General features: G+C 44.4%; 1 protein-coding gene across 1 annotated transcript in view; it reads right to left on the minus strand.

Annotated features, from left to right (window-relative positions):
- Nucleotides 1–17,736, minus strand: part of LOC143289734 (spectrin alpha chain-like) — a 104,314-nt gene that overhangs the window by 15,492 nt on the left and 71,086 nt on the right. Inside the window, 13 exon segments of the mRNA XM_076598817.1 lie at nt 558–670; nt 1,103–1,282; nt 1,817–2,006; nt 2,462–2,598; nt 3,251–3,327; nt 4,661–4,820; nt 6,288–6,386; nt 7,840–7,972; nt 10,628–10,749; nt 11,705–11,825; nt 12,661–12,759; nt 14,852–14,961; nt 17,735–17,736. The exon segment at nt 17,735–17,736 is cut by the window's right edge and continues 103 nt beyond it. Of these exon segments, the coding sequence (XP_076454932.1) occupies nt 558–670; nt 1,103–1,282; nt 1,817–2,006; nt 2,462–2,598; nt 3,251–3,327; nt 4,661–4,820; nt 6,288–6,386; nt 7,840–7,972; nt 10,628–10,749; nt 11,705–11,825; nt 12,661–12,759; nt 14,852–14,961; nt 17,735–17,736 (1,543 nt within the window).

Below are 17,736 nucleotides of genomic sequence, written 5' to 3' on the forward strand. Positions count from 1 at the left end.
ATTAGCCTAACAACAGGTCCGTGACACCTCACAGACAGTCACACTATCTGAAACACTATGCTGATTAGCCTAACAACAGGTCCGTGACAGCTCACAGGGCCAGCAAATCTAACAGTACACACTGTCAATAAATGAAGGAAAAGAAGACAACACTGTGTTAAAAATAAAACAACAACAACAAACACAATGTGTGCAAAAGAACAAAACAAGACAACACACTGTGTACAAAAGACTACAACACACTGTACAGAAGAAGACGACACACTGTGTACAAAAGACTACAACACACTGTACAGAAGAAGACGACACACTGTACAAAACAAGACAACACACTGTACACACAAGAAGATAACACACTGTACAAAAGACATCACACACTGTACAAAAGACAACAACACACTCTGTACAGAAGACGACGACGACACACTATGTACAAAACGACACACCGTGTCAAAAAAACAACAACAAGAAGACACCCCCACCCCTCCTCCCAGTCACACACAAGTCCCCCCCCCCCCCCCCCCAAGCCCAGAAGAGTGAGAGGGAGGGAGGGGTACCTGGTCTCTGTCAGCCAGGAGTGGAAGGCGTTGGCAGCCTGGGCAAACTGTTTGCGCAGTTGGTCGTTCTCCTCCTGGCGACGCTCCTCACGGTCAAGGTCAGTGTCACGCTCCTGGGCGGCAAAGGTCAGCCATGTCATAACAGTGTCAAAGGTCAACCATGTCAAAGGTCAACCATGTCACAGGTCAACCACATCACAGGTCAACAAAATCCCATACACATGCTTTTGTTTTGTTTTGTTATGAACAATTCTCTCTTTTTTTCTTATCTAACTGATGATGAGGGTGATGACTGAGCCCCTCTGTAACACAGCTCTCCACCCCTTTCTCCTCTGTAACACCACCCCTTTCTCCTCTGTAACACCCCCACATACACGTATCCACCCCTTTCTCCTCTGTAACACCACCCCTTTCTCCTCTGTAACACCACCCCTTTCTCCTCTGTAACACCCCCACATACATGTATCCCCTTTCTCCTCTGTAATATCCCCACACACCCCTCTCCACCCCTTTCTCTCCCCCATGTGTGCGTGCATGCGCCTCACCGCGATGATTTTCTTGAGGTTGTTCCAGGTGTCCTCGAGGGCGTCCATGGTGAACCAGGTGTAGGGGTTGGGGCCCACCTCGAAGGCCTTGATCTGCTTGTCCAGGGCCTCCAGCTGGTTGAAGTCAGACAGGGCCGCGCTCAGCGACGCCTTGAACTGGTCGTGGGCCTCACGCAGTGCCTGCCACAGTCAGTGTGATAGTGATAATATAATGATGATGATGATGATGATGGTGGTGGTTGAAGTCAGACAGGGCCACGCTCAGCGGCACCTTGAACTGGTTGTGGGCCTCACGCAGTGCCCGATGGTATAGTCATTGTCATAGTGATCATATAATGATAATGATGATGATGACCATGGCGATGATGATGATAATGACGATGAAGATGATGACAGACAAACACCCAACATAACGGGCTCTAAGCGTCTCACATGAAATAATACATTTTCAATAGTGCATAATAACATATCTCTGCACATGCAAAAACAACACAAATATATGTATCTATACACCAAGATAGTACTACAAACTGCAGATATGAATGCACACACACACACACACAGACTAAAAATGCCATACAAACATACAAGCGCACATACAAACACCTAACACACACCACACCACACACATATCATACCAAACACCACACACACGCCATACCACACACATGCACCCCACGCCATCCACCACACACACCCCCTCCACACCCTCACCTTGATCTCCTCCACAGAGTTGCAGCGCACAGGGTCAGTGAGGTCCTCCTCAGCGTTCTCAAACCAGGAGTTGAAGGCGGAGGCTTTCTTGGCGAAGGTCAGGTACAGGTCCTCGATCTGCCGGTACTGCTCCTGCAGCAACAGCAGCTTCTGGCGCCGCTCCTCAGAGTCTGCCAGCAGCTTCTGCCACCTGGGGCAGGGAAACACGGACACCGTGCAGTGCAATGCAGGGCCATTACTTGGAATACCATACAGTGGGATGCAGTGCCATACAATGCAATGCAATACAATGCAATGCAATGCAGGACAACAAAATGCAATGCAATGCAAAGCAACACATCTCTGTTCACCTTATTTCTCTGCTTTGTATTGTACTGCATTGCACTGTCTTGAACTGCTTTTTCCTATACCAGATTTCTCTCCCACGGAGAGTACATTAACACAGTGCAGTGCCACCCTTTTCTTCCTACAAGAGCTTTGGTTTTCTTAACAAAGTGGATTTCTCTACAGAATTTTGCCAGGAACAACCCTTCTGTTGCTGTGGGTTCTGTTACGCGCACCAAGTAAATACTGCACAATGAACCTCAGTTTAACATCTCATCCGAGTGACTAGTGCCCAGAGAGGCAGGGGGAGGGGTACGGTACCTGGCCATCACATCATTGTAGCGACGTTCAATGGTGGGGGTCTGGGCGTGCTGAGCGTTGACCAGCTGGTCCTTGAGGGTGGTGATCGTCTGGATGCCCTCCTTCTCAAACGCCTGCAGCCCCGCGTCAAACGTTTCCTGTCACACAACACACACAGGTCAGTTTGACAACGCCTGCAGCCCACGCCAAACGTTTCCTGTCACGCAACACACACAGGTCAGTTTCACAACACCTGCAACCCCGCGTCAAACGTTTCCTGTCGCACAACACACACAGGTCAGTTTCACAACACCTGCAACCCCGCGTCAAATGTTTCCTGTCGCACAACACACACAGGTCAGTTTCACAACACCTGCACCCCACGTCAAACGTTTCCTGTCACACAACACACACAGGTCAGTTTCACAACACCTGCAGCCCCGCGTCAAACGTTTCCTGTCACACAACACACACAGGTCAGTTTCACAACACCTGCAGCCCCGCGTCAAACGTTTCCTGTCACACAACACACACAGGTCAGTTTCACAACGCCTGCAGCCCCATGTCAAACGTTTCCTGTCGCACAACACACACAGGTCAGTTTCACACCTGCTGCCCCGTGTCAAATGTTTCCTCTCGCACAACACACAGAGGTCAGTTTCCAACCATGCAGCACAATGCAGCAGGCCCCACCTGTTTGGTCAGAAGTGTATGATCACCACCACCACCACTACCATCAACACCACAACCACCACCACCACCACTACAAACCAACAATCGATCCAGCACTAGGCTGCTAGCAGGCCTCACCTGTTTGGTCAGAAGTGTCTGCACAGAGGACAGGTCCCGTCCATAGTCCTCCGACCTGACCTGGGTCTCTTTGTCAGCTGTCACACACAGACATTGGACAGATGTATTGTGTTGTTGAGTTGCATTGCACTGTACTGTATTGTACTGTATCATATAACATATTGTATTGTATTGTACTGCATTGCATTGCACTCTATTTCTTATTTGTCATATCATTTTATCATTTTTCTCTGTGTGAAATTTCGGCTGCTCTCCCCACAGATAGCATGTGGCCACAGTGCATCACACATTTTTTTCCCCTGTCTGCAAGTGTTTCACAATCAAAGTAGATTTCTCTAAATAGTTTTGCCATGAACAACCCTTTTGCTGCCAAGAGTTGGTCTTTTTTCATGTGCTCTTTGTACATACGTGCACAGGGGTCATTGGTTTATCATCCCATTCAAAAGACAAGCACCAAGACCACCAAGATCTAGCAAAGGGGGCAGTAAAGGGTGTTACTGTACTGTTCCAATAGCTATACAATCCTTGTTCCAACAGCTCGATATTCACACAGAGAAATTCATCCGGACAAAAAACTAACACAACAGTATGGCACAACACAACACACACAATAGCATGACACAATAAAGCACAATACCACATGACATAACAAATCATAACACAACACTGCACAGTTCAGTTCAGTTCCTTGAGAAGGCATCACTGTGTTCGGACAAATCCATATACGCTACACCAAATCTGCTCAGCAGATGCCTGACAAGGAGCATAACCCCAACATGACTAGACAGCACAAGACCGCGTAAAACAGCACAACACAACACATCACACCACAAAAAAAAACCCACACCAAACAATAATACAATTACAGCACAGCAGAGGATAATACAACACTTCAAAAACACCACAGTTCAACACCCACCACACAATGCATCACTACCACCACCCCCTCTCTTCCACCCCCATCCCCTCCCATTCCCCAACCACCCACACACACCGTATTTAAACAATACAGCAAATGCACAACACAGGAAAGCACTGACCATGTTACGAATCAGCGCCCATTACTTACAAATCGAACAGGGAAGATATAAAAATACACCAAAAGAACAAAGACTGTGTGATACTTGTAACAGTTTAGAAGATGAGATTCACCTTTTAGACAATTGTGTAAAGTACAATACTTACAGACACAGATTCCTAATTGATACATGTCGTCCAAATGCAAAGCCTAGTGAACTGATCCTTCTAACAGAAATACAGCCAAGGCTGGCGAAATTTGTTCATGAATGTTTCTCTTCTTAATATGCTCATGTTTATGTTTCATTGCGTCTTATAAACTTTAAGGTTTTATGACAATAAAAAGTATTCTATTCTATTCTATTCTATTCACACCCCCACACCAGCACTGACCGATCCAGCTGTCGACGACGTCCGTCTTCCACATGAACTGCAGGAAGGCCGAGTTGTCCACCAGGGCGCCACGCCGTTGCCCGGCAACCCCCTCCAGCTCCCCCAGTTTGTCCTCCAGGCCTGCGATCCTCTCCCTGATGCTGACCGTGTTGTGGTTCCCCTGTCAGTCACAGCAACATCATCATCATCATCATTGTCCTCCAGGCCTGCGATCCTCTCCCTGATGCTGACCGTGTTGTGGTTCCCCTGTCAGTCACAGCAACATCATCATCATCATCATCATTGTCCTCCAGGCCTGCAATCCTCTCCCTGATGCTGACCGTGTTGTGATTCCCCTGTCCATCACAGCAACATCATCATCATCATTGTCCTCCAGGCCTGCGATCCTCTCCCTGATGCTGACCGTGTTGTGGTTCCCCTGTCAGTCACATCATCATCATCATCATCATTGTCCTCTAGGCCTGCGATCCTCTCCCTGATGCTGACCGTGTTGTGATTCCCCTGTCCATCACAGCAACATCATCATCATCATCATCATTGTCCTCCAGGCCTGCGATCCTCTCCCTGATGCTGACCGTGTTGTGGTTCCCCTGTCAGTCACAGCAACATCATCATCATCATCATCATTGTCCTCCAGGCCTGCGATCCTCTCCCTGATGCTGACCGTGTTGTGGTTCCCCTGTCCGTCACAGCAACATCATCATCATCATCATTGTCCTCGCCCTGTGCTGTGGTTCCCCTGTCAGTCACATCATCATCATCATCATCACCATCCTCATCATCATTGTCCTCGCCCTGTGCTGTGGTTCCCCTGTCAGTCACAGCAACATCATCATCATCATCATTGTCCTGGCCCTGTGCTGTGGTTCCCCTGTCAGTCATAGCAACATCATCATCATCATTGTCCTCGCCCTGTGCTGTGGTTCCCCTGTCAGTCACATCATCATCATCATCATCATTGTCCTGGCCCTGTGCTGTGGTTCCCTTGTCAGTCACAGCAACATCATCATCATTGTCCTTGCCCTGTGCTGTGGTTCCCCTGTCAGTCACAGCAACATCATCATCATCATCATCATTGTCCTCGCCCTGTGCTGTGGTTCCCCTGTCAGTCACAGCAACATCATCATCATCATCATCATCATTGCCCTGGCCCTGTGCTGTGGTCCCCTTGTCAGTCACATCATCATCATTCTCCTCGCCCTGTACCTGTCAGTCACATCATCATCATCATTCTCCTCGCCCTGTACCTGTCAGTCACATCAACATCATCATCATCATCATCATTCTCCTCGCCCTGTACCTGTCAGTCACATCAACATCATCATCACCATCATCATTCTCCTCGCCCTGTACCTGTCAGTCACATCATCATCATCACCATCCTCACCCTGTGCTGTGGCGGTTTTGTGACAATCACAGCCTGTTTTTTGTGTGTTTTTTTCCTTTCATGGAAGAATGAAACCGAACAAAATGTGCACAGACACACATTCATGTGCACACAGAGGCACACACACAAGCACATACACATGCTACCTCTCACACTTACATCGATGTACACACACACACACACAAACACAGCCAGAAGTAAGCCAGTGTATCTAGAAGACAGACGTGTGGCAGCCCTGACCTCGTCGATGAGTCGCTGTCCCTCCTTCTTGATCTCTGAGCAGCGGTCACGGTGCACCTGGAAGTCGGTCTCGAAGGCCTCGTGTTTCTTCAGCAGACCCTGAAACACGCATCACACACCACACACCACACCACACCACACACACACACACACACACACACACACCACACCACACCACACACACAGTTTGCATCTACAGCCCCACTAGCCATGGTACCAGAGCATATACTACCACACATCACAGACATGTAAAAAAAAGTTTAAAGCCATCACTCACAAACAACTGGTTTAACTCTTTCACTGCCAAGTTTCTGCGAGAAAAACACTCCCCAACGCCAAATATTTTATATATGATGCTCTAAATCACAAGCTTTGGTTCATGTCAAAACAACATTGTGGACTTGTTCACTTCAAACTGGGTCAGGGGACAAAGGTTATTCATTGTTCTATTGGCAGGAAACTGGCTGCAGCTACCAAGCTTTCTTACAATGTGAAAAACAGTCTTTTCAACGTGACCTCTGGATGTCGATTAAAGTCACCCATGGTAGTGCACTGTCTAGTTGACCAAGGTCGCCTGTGGCAGTGAAAGAGTTAAACCAAGACATCACAGAAAAGATCTAACCACAGCCATTCACACTCAACTGATGTGCATCAAGACATACTTTAGGAACATTCTGAACTTTTTGCATTATCACTCCAACCCTCTGTGTATCAGCACACATGCCATGTTTACCTGCAACAAAGTAAGTGTGTTTCTGAGGCTGATTGTTATTCACAGATTAGGCCTGTTGAGAACTGTTCAGGGTATTCCTGGAGCTCTGTTTGCATACCTTTAACTCTGGAGACTTGTGGTGTGACTCTGCCCCCAACCCTTTCAGTATACCATGTGCCAGGTGACAGTGGAGTGATGGCCTAGAGGTAACGCGTCCGCCTAGGAAGCGACAGAATCTGAGGGCGCTGGTTCGAATCACGGCTCAGCTGCCGATATTTTCTCCATTAGACCTTGAGTGGTGGTCTGGACGCTAGTCATTCAGATGAGACGATAAACTGAGGTCCCGTATGCAGCATGCACTTAGCGCACATAAAAGAACCCACGGCAACAAAAGGGTTGTTCCTGGCAAAATTCTGTAGAAAAATCCACTTTGACAGGAAAAACAAATAAAACTGCATGCAGGAAAAAATACAAAAAAATGGGTGGCACTGTAGAGTAGTGACGCGCTCTCCCTGGGGAGAGCAGCCCGAATTTCAAACAGAGAGATCTGTTGTGATAAAAAGGAATACAAATACAAATACCATGTGCCTCACACCAAAAAAGCAGGCAGGTGCCCATAGCTAGCAGAAAATAAACTGTTCAGAACAGTGACACTGGCTTTACATGGGAGCTTCAGTTTCAGTTTCAGTCTCTCAAGCAGGCGTCACTGCGCTCGGACAAACCCATGTACGCGACACCACGTCTGCTAGGCAGATGACTGACCAGCAGCATAATCCCACGTGCTTAACATGGCAACAATGCCCAAAGCCCCCCCCTCCTCCTCCTCTCTCTCTGTCTCACCTGCACAGCAGCCATGGTGTCCCCAAAGTCTCCCCCTGACAGGAGATGCTGTTTCTCAGAGATCCACGACTCCTCCTCCTCCACGTTGGCACTGAACTGCTGGAAGGCGTAGGACTGCTCCAGCTTCTGGCCCCTGGGTCACACACAGCACAGTCCATAATAATAATAATAATAATAATGTACATTTGTATAACGCTTACCCTGCGGCTCTAAGCACCTTTTACAACACACCTATCATAAATAAGAAACAGGAATATAATAAAAAAAAAAAAAATTAAAAAAGATTAGATACAGCACACTAACCACATTAAAACGGTGGGGGGAAAAAAGATAAGATACAACTCCCTAACCACTTTAAAACAGTGAAACATCACTCACAACTCATACTGCTCTCTCAACTCACTCCCACAGAAAATGTGAAGACATAAAACTCACTAAAATTATGACTCACACAGCTCTTTCACCGTCACCCACATAATAAAATATCATGATACAAACTCGCTAAAATTAATATCAAAAAGTGTAACAACACTTTTGACACACCTCCAACCCCACCCCAACCCTCACATAAACACATCGACACACACGCAAGTTTAGTTTAAAATATTGTTTGAACAAGTCTGTTTTAACTCTCTCCGGACGAAGGAATGCTCATGCATTCCTACACAAAACGTATTCGGATTCGGACGAAGGAATGGAATAGCATTCTCCGAAAGTAAAATTCCATCATGCGCTGTACACGTGATTTTGTGATTAGCCAAGCAGAGTGCGCTATTCTGGGTCACTCCACAATCGAACAGTATGACTGGTCAGCCTGGGATGTGTGGCCTGTCTCGCACACACGCGGACAAAGTCACTGACCGGTCGTCTGCTCGCGTGCCAGCCTGTTAGCAAAGCGGGCTCTTCTCAGAATGTTGTGAAGCGAACAAGGCAGTGACGGCAACGTTTTAGGGTTGCCGAAGTACTTGAAATGCTACAAACTGAAGGGTCGGACATTGAAGAGGTGGATGATGATGATGAAGAAGAAAGCGAATTTAATGCAGAAAGCGAGCATGGGTATGGTGATTCGGGTGAAAAATTGACAGTATTTTCTACATATGGCAAAACTGTAAAAATAAGATGAGAAATTTGATTTTTTTTATATGTAATAGCTCAACATGTAATAAACCAGTTCTGAAAGTTTCATTTTCTTACACAATATTTTGTATTTTTTGTAATTTTTTTTCCAAACCCTTACAAATGAGCCCTTTTGGGAAAAGCAAGGGGGAAAAGCAAGGGAGAAAACTTGTCGTCCCGAGTGAGTTAAGGTCAGACTTGAAAGATTTTATAGTGGAGCAGTGTCTGATGCTCTGTGGTAGAGATGACCAAAACCAAGGGCCATAGTGTGTAAATGTTCGGAAAGAGGCATGTCAGCAAACACAGTACTTTTATTTACACTCAACTGTGTTATTTCATTACATCATTAAGTGTTGTGTGATTCCTGTGTGGACATCACATTATGACGAATAAAGGAGAGTTGTTTACATGGATTTGCTGGAGGCTTTTGTGAGTGCATTTCTTTGAAAGTGTGGACGTCTTCTTATTTTCCTTCAAAATAATAGTCCTTTCATTTGTTTATTTTTATCAATCATTGTCATCTTCAAGTTAGCATGATATTATGTCTGAATATGTTATGCTGTATTTGCCAGCAGTGTTATCACTGACAGGGTGTGACAGTTTGGTCAGGGAGAGAAAGAACAGGGGAGATGACCTGGCAAGGGAGAAAACTCCACTGGAAGGCCTGGGGAAGGGAGGTGGTTGGCCAGGGAAAGGGAACAATGGGGAGGGGGAAACAAGGTGCCAACAGTTTCTAGCGGGACGGGGAGGTAGCTCTGAATGGCCCCCTGCCATCTGTACGGCAGGGAAGGGCAGAGGTCAGTCTGCTCCCACGTCTGGTGGGTTTGGGGGAGAGGAAAGAGCAACATGAGAAACAAGAGGGAGAAGAACGTGTGACAAGAAGGGGTGGGGGTGGGGGGTGAAGGGCAGAGGTCAGTCTGCTCCCACGTCTGGTGGGTTTGGGGGAGAGGAAAGAGCAACATGAGAAACAAGAGGGAGAAGAACGTGTGACAAGAAGGGGTGGGGGTGGGGGGTGAAGGGGGGCACTGTTGTAAAGGCCCTTGGCATGCCCAACACGCCAAATTAACTGCCATATCTGGGTCAGGGAAAGATGACACAGGGGGATGTGGGGGGGTAGAAATGGTGGGAAGGAAAAAAGTATGGGAGAAAGGAACAAGCAGCCTGATAACCTCCGTCATTCTGATTCCCTCGCATCTTTTAAATCTCGTCTCAAAACTCACCTTTTCCCTCAGCAGCAAGTTCAATTGTGGCAGGTCCACTTCCTTTGCGTTAGCTGTGCTTGACTATGTATGTATACATATGTAAGTGTACATAACTACATGCATGTATATGATTGTGTATTGTGTGTGCGTGCGTTTATGTAAGTTTGTGCCTGCCTATGTGCGCGTATGTGTTAGGGTAGCTGTTAGATACACATGTATTGTTAAAATGTATGTATGCAGTGTGTGTGTGTGCGTGTGCGTGTGTGTGTAGTCATATTTTGGTATGTGTCTGTAACATAGATGTAATGTTTTATGTTAACAAAGCCTTTTTGTAAAGCACCTAGAGCAGATTTCTGGATAGTGTGCTATATGAGTATCCATTATTATTATCATTAAAGGTGTGGGACAGTACCACAGGTGGGACAAGCAGTCCTGAGCACTGCGGAACACAGCAGTGTGTAGGAGCGTACCTGTTGGCGGCCATTTCTTTCAGCTCCTCCCAGCTCTGAGTCAACTGGTCCAGACGACTGCGGATGTCCGAGGCCCCGATGTTCGATTCCTCCATCAGCTTCTCCCCTGTCTCGTGCACCGCCTGCACACACAGCACTGGTCAGTGTGTCCGTCTGTCTGTCTGTCTGTCACTGCTTACAGCTGTCTTCAGTCATCTACTGCCACATGTCAGGAATGTGAGATATAGATAGATAGATAGATAGATGGACAGATAGACGGATGGATGGATGGATAGATAGATAGATAGAATGATAGATAGAAAGACAGATAGAAAGATAGACAGGCAGATGTGTGTGTGTGTGTGTGTGTGTGTGGTTGTGTGTGTGTGTGTGTGGTTGTGTGTGTGTGTATATGTGAATGTAAGCACACCAGTTAGGCTGGAAGAGGGAGAGCATAGGAAAGAAGGATGGATGGATGGAAGGAAGGATCAGATGTAAAGAAGGAATGCAGAAAGAAAGAAGAAAAGACAGAAAGAAAAGCAAAATAAACAAACAAAACAAAAAAAAAACAACCCAAAAAACAATTCTAACTTAAACTTAACAGTTCAAATAAACAAGAGATTTTGAATGTATTTAAACTTGAGGTGCTTGAGGCCTTGTACAAGGCCTGTTCACCATCAAACCATTCTTCTTCTTCGTTCGTGTGCTGCAACTCCCACGTTCACTCATATGTACACGAGGGGGCTTTTATGTGTATGACCGTTTTTACCCTGCCATGTAGGCAGCCATACTCCATTTTCTGGGGTATCAAACCATTGCCTAACCACTTCCATTTGTGGTATCTAAGTTTAGCAGTCCTGTAGCCCTGCATTTCTACGATAAACAACAGGAAATCAAATAAACGACCAAACCAAACAAGAAGAACGAAAAGATATCAAAATAACACAAATCCATGGATAAAATCCTCTAAATAGTAAACAGCACACATGCATGCACGCAAACATGCACAGGCACACACACACACACACACACATCCCCCGACCCCATCCCACAAGAGACCCACAGCACAACCACAGTAGCAAAGAACGACGGACTGACCTGGATGGAGGGCTCATGGTTTTCAATCTCGGCCTCCAGACGTTTGTGTTTCTTCCTCAGGTTCTGCACCCCCGTCAGGTCACGCCCATAGTCGTCAGACCCCACCAGCAGTTTCTTCTCCCTGTCACACACACACACACACACGTTAAGGTTAAAGGTCCAACAGCCTTTTATGGTCATCCGGGCAGTGATTACACATCCACTGTGTCACAGAATCAGTATCAATGTCACATGGACACATACAAACCGATTTACACACAAACTCACTCACACACACGCAAACGCTGTACTGGCTTGAGAAACTCCAGAAACTGTTCCTCACTCAAGTCTTGGGCTTCAGCCACAAGTTTGTCTGATGCTGAGTCACTGTCACTGAAACCATGCGTCTTCATTGCCAACACTTTCGCCACTTTCATCCTCGCTCATACTGTCGTGGGACCAGTCATCAGTGTCTAAAGATTCATCATCATCTTCATCAACACCGGAGCCAGTAGTCGTGACAACTTCTATCACTTCCTGAATGGAAGCACGCTGAGTGTGCAATCAGTTTCGTGCCTCAGTATTTCCACAAGTTAATATGGATACTTTGCAAAGGGAGATGTCATCTTGTCGAGTGAGCGTGAAGGCAGAGCTGGGTGACTGTACGCTTGCATGTATTGTACTCGTACAGTGGCATTCTCAGCCACAGTGAAAGTACAGGTGCACACACGCATGAGGTACGCTATAGCGTATCCTAGCACAGAAAGAGTTAACTAAATGTGCGTCTTAATACCAAAACTAAATAAAATGCATAAACCATGTTCAAAATGAGAACACATACATACCTATACTTCGAAATACACGCTCCTGTCAATGTGAATGCATGTTAGCAGTGCATGTGACAGCACACACAGGAAAGCAAACGAAGCGGATTCATTCACAACCACACGACCCGGAGGTAAAGGGGCAGAACTCACTTGATCCAGGCCTCTTCATCGTCGATGTCCCTCAGGAACTGATGCATGGTGTTGGCTTCGTTCAAGCGGTTCCGGCGATGTATCGCCATTTCCTTGATCCTGTCACAAGTACACCACAGCCATCAGTACCACACTCAAAGTAATTTTCTTACATGAACGAATCTTTTTTTCAAACGGTAATAAAGTAAGTGAAACAAGAGAGGCAAGGCCTTCAAGACTCACTTGTGATAAATTAAGTCCCCTAGCATTAATTTCCCTTTCTTACTATCTGCACCAAAATGTTTGCAAAATAAATAAAAATTCCATGCTTAGCAAAAGAAGTTCCTGTTTGAACAAAAAATGATAATAATGTCTCCTCTTGTTGTTGTGTCAGAATAAGAGGTCAAGGTGCCAAGTTTAGAGAATACAAAAAATATAAATATAATAGTAAATGCAGTTTGCATATAATTAGGCTTCTTCTCTTTTTTTTTTTTTTGTGCCCATCCCAGAGGTGCAATATTGGTTTAAACAAGATGACTGAAAAGAACAGAATTTTTCCTATTTTTATGCCAAATTTGTGGTCAACTGACAAAGTATTTGCAGAGAAAATGTCAATGTTAAAGTTTACCACGGACACACACACACACACACACACAGACAACCGAACACCGGGTTAAAACATAGACTCACTTTGTTTACACAAGTGAGTCAAAAATGTTGTTTTTCAATCAGCCTTCAAAAGAAATTTAATATAAAAAGAATCAGATTAATATGGGAGCAATACATCATTTTTCTGCATCAAAACAGCATATATACATTTCCAATCATTGATATATACAGCAAACTGTGAGAGAGAGAGAGAGAGAGAGAGAGAGAGAGAGAGAGGAACACAGAGAGGAGACCAAGACCCAGAGATACACAGAGAAAGTTACATATCAATTCATGCACACACATTTAGTTTATGAAAAACCGGGCATACATGTCACACAATTTGTTGATCTTGTAGAAAGAAAGAGAATGAGTGGGGGTAGGAACAGGGGAAGATGGAGAGACAAGGCAAAGACAACTGGAACAGGAATTCATTCATTAAATTAAATTAAAATCAAAAATATTGCTTAGAGCCCAGCCGACCATGAAGGCCATAATTCATTCATTAAGGCCAAAGCCCCATATGAAGGGGTATGAACAAATGAACAACATAATTCTTCTTTTTTTTTTTTTCTTTTTTTTTTAGCAAGGAAGAAAATAGCATGTATAAGCCACATTATAAATCTGACAACATAATTGCCGAACTGGATACAATGTAAGCAGTGATTATCAATATTACACAACAGTAATATTATGTTATTGGTCATGAGCCAACAATTTCTCTTCTTTTGAATGCTTGGTATGAGAATACAGCAAAATTGTTTACTACAAGTTCATTTCTAACAGCCAGAAGTAATGAAAGTTTGAAGTCACTAGGGTTTTTATAATGCTTGGCTGGTATAAACTGAAATCTAAGATCATCAATGGCAGGACAACAAAGTACAAAATGAACCTCAGTCTCAGTGGCATTTCTGCATGAAGGGCATTTCATCATATTTATATTGTGTTCTTTGTATCTGAAACTATGTATCGGAATATCAGAAATTCCAAACTGAAATCTTGTTAGCATATACCTTACATATCTATTTAGATCAATCATCAGGTAAGGTTCTATGTTATCATTGGCTTTTAATTTTCTGTACTCTAAGAATCTATCGCAACCATTAATCAAATTTTCCACTTTTGCAAACCACAATCAACAAGTCTTTGTTTAAACAACTTTATAAAAGAGTTAACACAACCCACCCGTTGATTTTCCCATACGAAAAAGAAACCATACGTCACTGTGTATCACGAACAGAGACAAAGAGAGAGACAAAGAGAAAAGAGACACACACACAAAGTAGCCAGTTTTCACTGATATTCATGAAGTCATATCTTCATAATAATTATATGGATGAGGACAGGAGAAACAGTAGATGATTGTTACAATTACTTTTTACAATAATGACCCTATAATACTGCTGTTTGTAAAGATGAGAGACCCCCCCCCCCCCCCCCCACCTGCCCCCCACCACCGAGATGTAGAATGCTGCACCACATCATTTTCAGCAGTATTTTTTTTTTCCTGACACCCATGCAGTAAATTCCTGAGGAGAGAGAGCAGCTCCAGAGTGCGACTCACTTTTCGTAGCGCTCATTGATGGTACGTTTGCGGTCGTTGATGGACTCTGCCTCCCACACCTGGGCTTCCACAAACTGGTCTGCCTGGCTGTTCAGGTCTTTGATGCGGTCCTGAACAATACAATCAACAATGAACAAATGAACAAATGTTTTATTGAGGGTAACTGGATAAGCTGGAAGCTTCTTTACACCATGCCCTCCCTCACACACAAACACACACACCCACTCACACGCACAAAAGATGAAAAAAAAAAAAAAGAAAAAAAAAAGAAAATCAGTACGGACACTCGGTGTAGACGGTAACAACAACAACAGCAACTACAACAAGAGTTAATCACGAAACATAAAAAAATAGCATGGAATATAACTCAGTCACACACACACACACACATACAAACACGCACCAGCTTACGCACACATGTATACACGGACTGATATACACTAATCTTCTGAGCTCCTTTCCCTGTTCACAGTGTCAGAGAGCAACGAAAAAAATGTTATTGTGTAGAAGCTCTCTCAAGAAGCTCAAACAAAACACGGTATATAAGAATTATTGTTTCATGAGATATTTTTGGTACTCTTTTTTGAATGATACCAAGGTGGATTTATTTTTCAGATAGTCGGGAATTTCATTCCATAGTTTACCACCAGAATACATGAGAGATGTCATGAAAAGGTTAGTTCTCGAACGAGGGATAGAAATGGTATTTTTGCCACGAACACTTTTTTCAGGAAATTTCCTCTGAAGGTAGGATGGTGCTAATTTCTTTTTAATTTTGTACATAAAAACGCCTTTATTAAAGATAGATTTGAGATGGAAAGGAAGAATGTTTAGTTCTTTGTAGTCGCTAGTATAGATAGAAGATTTGAGGAGAATAATCTTGAGAGAACGTCTGTATATGCTTATGAGTGGTTTCAAGCAATTTTTGCTTGCTAAGTCCCAGCATGTTGAGGCATTTTCAGTGTCAGTTTCTCAAGGAGGCGTCACTGCATTCCGACAAATCCATAGAAGCTAAACCACATCTGCCTGACAGCAGCATAACCCAACCCACTTGTCAGGCCTTGAGTGCATGCTTATATATTTGTGTACGTATCAGAGTGGATTTCTTTTTACGTAATTTTTTGCCACAGAACAACACTCTCATTGGCATGGGTTCTTTTTCAGTGCGCCTTGTGCATGCTGCACACAGGACCTTGGTTTATCATCTCATCCGAATGACTAGACGCTCAGTTTGATTTTCCAGTCAAACTTGGAAGAAATGGCGAGAGTGGGATTCAAACCCACACCCTCATGGACTCTCTGTACTGGCAGCTGAGCATCTTAACCATTCTGCCACCTTCCTCCTTGAATATACATCAATAACTAATAACAAAGCGGTATTGAACAATACGTATTTGTATTTGTATTTCTTTTTATCACAACAGATTTCTCTGTGTGAAATTCGGGCTGCTCTCCTCAGGGAGAGCGTGTTGCTACACTAACAGCGCCACCCATTTTTTTTGTATTTTTTCCTGTATGCAGTTTGATTTGTTTTTTCCTATCAAAGTGGATTTTTCTACAGAATTTTGCCAGGAACAACCCTTTTGTTGCCATGGGTTCTTTTACGTGCGCTAAGTGCATGCTGCACACAGGACCTCGGTTTATCATCTCATCCAAATGACTAGCGTCCAGACCACCACTCAAGGTCTAGTGGAGGGGGAGAAAATATCGGCGGCTGAGCCGTGATTCGAACCAGCGCACTTAGATTCTCTCGCTTCCTAGGCGGATGCGTTACCTCTAGGCCATCACTCCACATATCTATATATATCAATACATAATAACAAACTGTAGTATTTTGTTTTCTTTTAACTGGAACTATCGTAACTATAAAACACTTGACCAAAATCATTTGATAAGTTGCTACATTAATAAACTACTTAGTAGTAGAAGTAGTAGTAGCAATGGTACAAACACTAGTACTATTAGTATCATTATTATTATCAACCACTCCCTCACTTTGCCTCTTTCCTGTCCACAGTTTCTCCAGCTTCCTGTTTACATGAATCTTTAACCCTTTGAGCCCCGAGTTCCTGAACAATTTTAACCCTTCTGCCTGAGCTCCTGAGCCAAAATTTGCAAATAATTGGTATTACACCCTTTGAGCCCTGACCTCCGCTTTACCGGTGGCAGAGAAAAATGACATAATGCCCAGCCACCGGTTGAGCGGTGCGTAAACACTTGAAGCATGCAGAGTCTCAACCTGGCCCGTCAGGGCAGAAATCAGGGATAAAATGTGCGAGAAAACAACTGTACACAATGCAGTAAGTAATTGATATGCTTGATGATTTATTGGAAGTAAAGTATGACAATGATTACTCTGATAGTGAGGTGGAATTCGAATCGGATGATTTTGCTACAGATAGTGATGTTGAAAATGAATCTGAGCATGCAGAATCAGTTGATCAAAGGAGGCGTGTCAGGTTGAGACTCTGCACGCTTCATGGTAGAAATCAATCTTTTTTATCCAAAGCACATGCACAAAACACAGTGAAAAGGCGCGGCAATGTTGGTACTACGTTCACTGACATAAGAATATTACGGTTTTTCTGACTGGCTCTTCAATATAAGTCAACCAATAGCAAAACACAAGTGTTTACGCACCGCTCAACCGGTGGCAAGGCATTATGCCACCCCTCCCCACCACCGGTAAAGTGGTGGTCAGGGCTCAAAGGGTTAAGTTTGTTTGGTGGTGGTGGTGGTTTTTCTGTGAATCAGTTACGCATGCGTAAGAATGACTGGTGTGTAAGTGCTCTGATCTGTCCGTGCACAAGATTCAATGCTATAAGAACAGTTTAATCATCATCACTATCATCATGAAGGCAGGCGAGAGGCGAGGTATCTCACAT

Source organism: Babylonia areolata, chromosome 14 (assembly GCF_041734735.1).
Source record: "Babylonia areolata isolate BAREFJ2019XMU chromosome 14, ASM4173473v1, whole genome shotgun sequence".
In the NCBI taxonomy this organism is placed as follows: domain Eukaryota; kingdom Metazoa; phylum Mollusca; class Gastropoda; order Neogastropoda; family Buccinidae; genus Babylonia; species Babylonia areolata.